The following is a 7,364-nucleotide window of genomic DNA, read 5'->3' as shown; positions in this document are numbered from 1 at the left end:
GACAAGGAAGAGACATAGAGGAGCTTAAGAACACCATTGGTTCTTCAAGAGGAAGAAGACGCCACCCTCACTAAGGTGGACTCGTTCCTTAATCTCCCTGTTCTTATTTTTCTGTTTTTCGGTTTTTGAGCCTTATGTTTTATATATGTTTGTGCCTTTACTACATGATCATTATTGTCTAGTAACTATGTCTTAAAGCTATGAATGTCTTATGAATCCATCACCTCTCTTAAATGAAAAATGTTCTAAAAACAAAAGAACAAGAAGTACATGGATTTCGAATTTATCCTTGAGATTAGTTTAATTATTTTGATGTGGTGGCAATACTTTTTGTTTTCTGAATGAATGCTTGAATAGTGTATGTTTTTGAATTTGTTGTTTATGAATGTTAAATTTGTTGGCTCTTGAAAGAATGATGAAAAAGGAGAAATGTTATTGTTAATATAAAAAATCATAAAATTGATTCTTGAAACAAGAAAAAGCAGTGAAGAACAAAGCTTGCGAAAAAAAAGCAAGCAGAAAAAGCCAATAACCCTTTAAACCTAAAGGTAAGGGTAAAAAGGATCCAAGGCTTTGAGCATCAGTGGATAGGAGGGCCCAAAGGAAAAAAATCCTGGCCTAAGCGGCTAAACCAAGCTGTCCCTAACCATGTGCTTGTGGCGTGAAGGTGTCAAGTGAAAAGCTTGAGACTGAGCGGTTAAAGTCGTGATCCAAAGCAAAAAAAGAGTGTGCTTAAGAACCCTGGACACCTCTAACTGGGGACTCTAGCAAAGCTGAGTCACAATCTGAAAAGGTTCACCCAGTTATGTGTCTGTGGCATTTATGTATCCGGTGGTAATACTGGAAAACAAAGTGTTTAGGGCCACGACCAAGACTCATAAAGTAGCTGTATTCAAGAATCAACATACTGAACTAGGAGAATCAATAACACTATCTAAATTCTAAGTTCCTATAGATGCCAATCATTATGAACTTCAAAGGATAAAGTGAGATGCCAAAACTGTTCGAGGCAAAAAGCTACTAGTCCCGCTCATCTAATTGGAGCTAAGTTTCATTAATATTTTGGAATTTATAGTATATTCTCTTCTTTTTATCCTAATTGATTTTCAGTTGCTTGGGGACAAGCAACAATTTAAGTTTGGTGTTGTGATGAGCGGATAATTTATACGCTTTTTGGCATTGTTTTTAAGTAGTTTTCAGTATGTTTTAATTACTTTTTAGTATATTTTTATTAGTTTTCAAGCAAAATTTAAATTTCTGGATTTTACTATGAGTTTGTGTGTTTTTCTGTGATTTCAGGTATTTTCTGGCTGAAATTGAAGGACTTGAGCAAAAATCTGATTCAGAGGCTGAAGAAGGACTGCAGATGCTGTTGGATTCTGACCTCCCTGCACTCGAAATGGATTTTCTGGAGCTACAAAAACTTAATTGGCGCACTCTTAATTGCGTTGGAAAGTAGACATCTAGGGCTTTCCAACAACATATAATAGTTCATACTTTGCCTGAGTTTTGATGACACAAACTGGCGTTCAAATGCCAACTTCTTGCCATATTCTGGAGTTAAACGCCAGAAACAGGCTACAACCTGGCGTTTAACTCCAAAAAGAGTTTCTACATACAAAAGCTCAATGTTCAGCCCAAGCACACACCAAGTGGGCCCGGAAGTGGATTTCTACATCATTTACTTATCTTATGTAACCCTAGCTACTAGTTTAGTATAAAAACTACTTTTAGTGAGTTATTTCATATATCTTGTTAATCTTTTGAATAATTTTATATTCAGAGTACACGTTTAGGGGGCTGGCCATTCGGCCATGCCTGGACCTTGATCTTATGTATTTTCAACGGTAGAGTTTCTACACACCATAGATTAATGTGTGGAGCTCTGCTGTTCCTCATGAATTAATGCAAAGTACTATTGTTTTTCTATTCAATTCAAGCTTATTCCTATTCTAAGATATTCGCTTGCACCTCAACATGATGAATGTGATGATCCGTGACACTCATCACTATTCTCAACCTATGAACGCGTGCCTGACAACCACTTCTGTTCTACCTTAGACTGAGTGTATATCTCTTAGCCTCCATTCCGAAAGATCGGAGTCTTCGTGGTATAAGCTAGAATCAATTAGCAGCATTCTTGAGATCCGGAAAGTCTAAACCTTGTCTGTGGTATTCCGAGTAGGATCTGGGATGGGATGACTGTGACGAGCTTCAAACTCGCGAGTGCTAGGCGTAGTGACAGACGCAAAAGGATCAATGGATCCTATTCCAACATGAGTGAGAATCGACAGATGATTATCCGTGCGGTGACAGCGCATTTGGACCATTTTCACTGAGAGGACGGGTAGTAGCCATTGACAACGGTGATGCCCAACATACAGCTTGCCATGGAAAGGAGTATGAATGATTAGATGAAGGCAATAGGAAAGCATAGGTTCAGAAGGAACAAAGCATCTTCATACGCTTATTTGAAATTCCTACCAATGAATTACATAAGTATCTCTATCTTATTTTCTGTTTTAATTATATCATTAAAATCCCATAACCATTTGGATCTGCCTGACTGAGATTTACAAGGATGACCATAGCTTGCTTCAAGCCGACAATCTCCGTGGGATCGACCCTTACTCACATAAGGTTTATTACTTGGACGACCCAGTGCACTTGCTGGTTAGTTGTGCGAAGTTGTGAAGAAGAATTGAGATTATGAACGTGTGTACCAATTTTTTGGCGCCAGTGAAGATCGCAATTTTGTGCACCAGCTGATCAACTTTGCCAGTACCAATCTTTTATGCCTTCGACGTAGACCCTTCCTTATCAAAACCCTTGCTCTTCACCCGAGCTCTCAGACTCGCAGCAGAAACACCTGGATACTTACCCCCTGAAAAGCAAAACAAACACACATTTCAAAAAACCTCAAACATGATACAAAAAACAAATTTCCAATCCTTACCTAAATAAGCAATAACAGAATCTTTATTCTCCTCCCAGTACAACAGGTCATAAACTGAAATCAACTCCTTCCGATCAATAACCTCAGTCAAATACTCAATTAGGCACTCATCCCTTGGAGTTATAACTTCAGGCCCCAGAATATTCTGCGGCTCCGAACACCACCAAAGAGGAAACTTTTCCCCTAAATTTTCGTCCAAATAAAATGAAAAATCGGCCTCAGAGTTGCTCACCTTAATATACATTTCCTTGAAATTCTTAAAAGAAGACTTGTATAGCTTAAATATGCCAAACCTCAGCGAGCTATTCAGATTTACCCATCCGCCTTTCCACACGCCTTTCGCCTGAAATAAGGAGAAAAACAGCTCCACTGATGGGATTTCTTTCAGAAATTCCATGAGAATCTCAAACGCACGTAGGAACGCCCATCCATTGGGATGCAATTAGGAAGGAGCGCAGTTCAACTGCTTTAACACTTGACACTCAAAATCACTAAACGGAACCCTCACCCTCAGCTCCTCCAACACACAGCTGTACATAAAGAAATATTCAAAACCTTCCCCTCTCTGGTAAACCCTATCATCCTCTGAACATGGCAATAACTCCAAACGAACTCCAGACCCAGCCCTCACTACTCTAGCCTTGTCTATGCCACTCATAGCATCAACATCCAGAAATAACAAAACACGACCCTTCACGTCCTCGTTTACCCAGTCATCAGACCAATCTATCTCCCTTTCAGCCTCCCTCTCATACCCCATTCGAACTCAGAAATGAAGAAGATGAGGAACAGACAAACGAGCCAAGAATTGAATTTTAGAAGACAAAAGAACGAAACTTCACATACCTCTTTTACTCATTTTTCCTCTGTTTCGAAACCTTCAAACCCAATTTTACTTTCAAACAGCTAAACTGACCCACAGAGCCTAACTCTTGGTTTTTCAAAATACACCTAACCAAGAGTTACATAACCCTTTCAACTCCACTACACCCACTACTAATCACATAAAACCGCCCCTTCAGACATTGGAAATGACAAAACACTTATTGCCATCATTACTTGATTCTCTCTCCTCATTAAAAACAGTCACTTTTACCATCATTTAATCTTTTCCAAAAAATATTTTAATTAAGCATCTTAAACTGGGGGCTCCTAGCCTAACTCACCTGCCGACGTTATACACCTACTCAAAATGGCCGATTTATGCTTCATTAAAAGCTCAACCTGCTTCATTAAAACACTATTCCAGGCTCGTTACAAATCCAACATCATAAATTGGCATTATCATTCATAACTCGGCATTATTCACATTATTACTTAGAAACCTGACGTTATAGTTCGGCATTACAGTCATTAATCGACAATCAACATCATTAATCGGCCACTTACGTTACAACTCAGCTCAACGGACTGTTTCCAATTGTGAAACGTTCAACCTGACATTCCACCCTCATCATTGCTCTTTAATCCAGGCAATAAAGTAGAAGTGTAACTGACTTACACATTTCCACCCATAAAAGATATGATCTTCCATCCCAAAAGGAACACATTAAATTCTCAATACTGACTTAACCTTTGGAGTGCCTTTGCAGGTACACTCCCCCTGTTTCTTGCTCAAAGCTCTACGCTGTTGGACACCCTCTTGGAGTAAAGCTCGGATTATCATAAAGCTTAAAGGTCGGCACCAGAGATAATAACTCGGCGTCGATTCCCAGAGACTGAGCTCTCCCTCCAGGTATCCATACAAGAACACATATAATCTTTAAAGCCAAACCTTTTTAAATGATTATTTCAAACGAAACGTCTAATTTTTATAAAATTTCGACAGCATCTCCTCTAAAACTCAAACTCTACTACCCTTACGGGTCCATCAAAATCATATTTTCCAACCCATTCTCATCCAACTTCAATATCGAATAACCTCAATGTCAAATCATTTTCAAAATCGAACCAACTTCAATATTAAATCATTTTCAATTCTCAAGTCATTACCAATAAATCAAACCAACAGTTTCTCAAACTCTTTTCAACGATTTCAAACCCAAGTCATTCCTTAATATAAAAATATATACATATAAATCAAATTTCTAAAATAAAATCACTTTTCAGTATAAACTTTCAATAACCGCATGCCAACTCAAGAAAATCAACAATTCAATCAAGCAGACAATTTCACTTATCCAAAGCAATTTAATTTAATCCATAAAACTCACGTAATCACCAAAACTATATCTTTTGCATCAATATCAATTTATAAAAATTCTAGAAAATAAAATGAGTTTAAAGAAAGCGCCCCTACGTCGATTGTTGGAACTTGAAACTCTAAAATGCGTCACAAACTCATTTTCTCTCGGCCTGCAACGGCGGCAGCCGCAACCACAGCTTTAAACCACTTTCATAGCAACCACAACAACTGTAATCACAACATATAATAACCAAAACTCAATCTTATAACAATTAACGTCGTTAAACCTCAGCATAAGATAACAGAACAGTGACTAAAGAGCTTTTCGAAACGAAACCACTTACCGCAACTAAGAAGAACCGGCTGAGCCAAGTAACAGCAGCCCCGATAGTGGTTTTGGTGGCCACAGAATTAGCGGCGAGGCTTCTTTCTCCTCCGGAAGCGACACCCGCGGTGGCAACTTTCATGTTCTCCCACTCCCGTTCGAGCTCACCTTCCCAGAAAACCCAATGGCAGCGCAGCAGCTCGGCGGTGGGGTCTCCATTGACAAAGATGGATCGATGGTGGTGGCTTCGCTGTGAGGACGCGACTGGGCATGGCGGTGGGTGAGTAGCGGTGGAGATTAGGGTTTTGTATGTGAGTTTTGGGGATTTAGGGTATTGATTTGGGAATTAGGATTTTGGTAGAGTAGTAATTAAAAATCAAACTTAACCCAATAATAATATCTATAAAAGTACGATTTAATTATCAACCTAAAATTTATTTCCAAATAAATATTCTAATTCAATAATTAAAGATACTAAAAATTAATTTCCTTTATAATTATAAAATAAAGTTAAAAACTTAATTATTCAACTTAAAGCATATAAATTTCTTATTATTATTCAATTACTAAAGTTTTAAATTATAAATAAAAATTTCTTAATTTATATATATATATAATCTTAATTAAATATAATAAATCATAAATAAATTTATTATTAAATTTTTTGAAAATCTAGAATCTTACCGATGTCTTCATCCCGTGTATCTGCATGTGCCATAATCTCTGAGTACCTCGATAATATGAATAGAAATAGCTAGAGATAAAAGTAAACTAGTGGAAATGGTTTGAAAGTGACTTCAAGTCATGTTATAAATAAGTTCTATATATAGGCGCCGTTATTACTTATCTAATTTATAGTGTAAATGAAATAACAATGTGTATATCTCGTTTACAGTCATAAATACGTTACATATCACATGTGCAAATGTGACGTACACGTAGTATCATATCTTATCTCGTTTATAGTGTAAAGAGATATACACATTGTTATTTTATTTACATTTTAAACGAGATAAGTAATAGAGGATAAATTCATAAAAATACTATAAATTATTTATATTCGTATTTATTTAAAAGAGTAAAGTGTTGTTTTTGTCCCCAACGTTTGGGGTAAGTCCTATAATTGTCCCTAACGTTTCATTCGTCCTATTTTTGTCCCCAACGTTCCAAAATTGATTCAATGTTACCCCACCGTTAATTCCACTCACGGAACAGTGACGGAGATGCCTACGTGGATGTCTTTGTCCACTCTGGCAAACTTTGCCCCTGGTGACCGTTACTGAGAATTTGAAAAAAAAATTGAAAATTTAATTTAAAAGGATGATGAAACCCTAATTTCATCGTGCGCCTCCTGTAGCTTCTCCTTCTCACCATCGCCGTCTCTGCTGCAGTTGATTGCTTAGTCCATGGCTTCGCAGGGCTCCCAGGCGCTGAGTATTTGCTTTGCTTCAGGTCGAAACAGCAGCCAAGGTCTTCGACGGAGAACAACTTGTTACTGTGGGGAGAGGCCAGTGCTTGCGACTTCGTCAATGGCAGAAAATCCGGGACGGAGGTTCTGGGGCTGTGTTAACTATGGGGTAAGTAGAAAAGTTTGTATCTGGGTATGGCTGTTATTTGGTTTTCTGATTGGGATGTTCTTTTGGTTTTTGCCTAGATTGGAGAAGAGTGTGGGTACTTTGTGTGGGCAGAGTCGGAGCAAGAGCCACAAGTTGCTCGATTGAAAAGAAGAATCACATGCTTGAAGGGTAAAGTGACAACAGTTGAGAGGATGTTGAGAATAGCAGTAGCAGTTGGTCTGGTTGGATGGACATGTGCTATAATTTTGCTGTGTGAAAAATTTTCAGCAACAAGAAATGGGAGGTTCTTTCTGCAATAAGGCTACAGAACATAGTGGCTAG

The 7,364-nt window shown here is 38.0% G+C and overlaps 1 protein-coding gene across 1 annotated transcript; it reads left to right on the top strand.

The window, feature by feature from the left end:
• Positions 1-6,872: 6,872 nt before the first annotated feature.
• LOC107620342 (uncharacterized) lies at positions 6,873-7,364 on the top strand. Its single transcript, XM_016322518.1, has 3 exons — positions 6,873-7,043; positions 7,121-7,264; positions 7,311-7,364. The coding sequence occupies exons 1-3, from the start codon at positions 6,873-6,875 to the stop codon at positions 7,362-7,364; spliced, it is 369 nt and encodes a 122-aa protein (XP_016178004.1).

The sequence above is a fragment of the Arachis ipaensis genome, chromosome B10, assembly GCF_059453495.1.
Source record: "Arachis ipaensis isolate K30076 ecotype BB chromosome B10, ASM5945349v1, whole genome shotgun sequence".
Classification (NCBI taxonomy): domain Eukaryota; kingdom Viridiplantae; phylum Streptophyta; class Magnoliopsida; order Fabales; family Fabaceae; genus Arachis; species Arachis ipaensis.
The sequence above is the reverse complement of the archived record's forward strand: the minus strand, read 5'-3'. Positions and strand labels throughout refer to the sequence as shown.

Bases quoted from the DNA above. Each gene is read 5' to 3' on its own strand.
- LOC107620342 (XM_016322518.1), top strand. From the start codon at position 6,873: ATGGCTTCGCAGGGCTCCCAGGCGCTGAGTATTTGCTTTGCTTCAGGT. The intron at 7,044-7,120 runs GTAAGTAGAAAA...GTTTTTGCCTAG, and splicing joins GGGGCTGTGTTAACTATGGG to ATTGGAGAAGAGTGTGGGTA. The intron at 7,265-7,310 runs GTTGGATGGACA...AAAAATTTTCAG, and splicing joins TAGCAGTAGCAGTTGGTCTG to CAACAAGAAATGGGAGGTTC.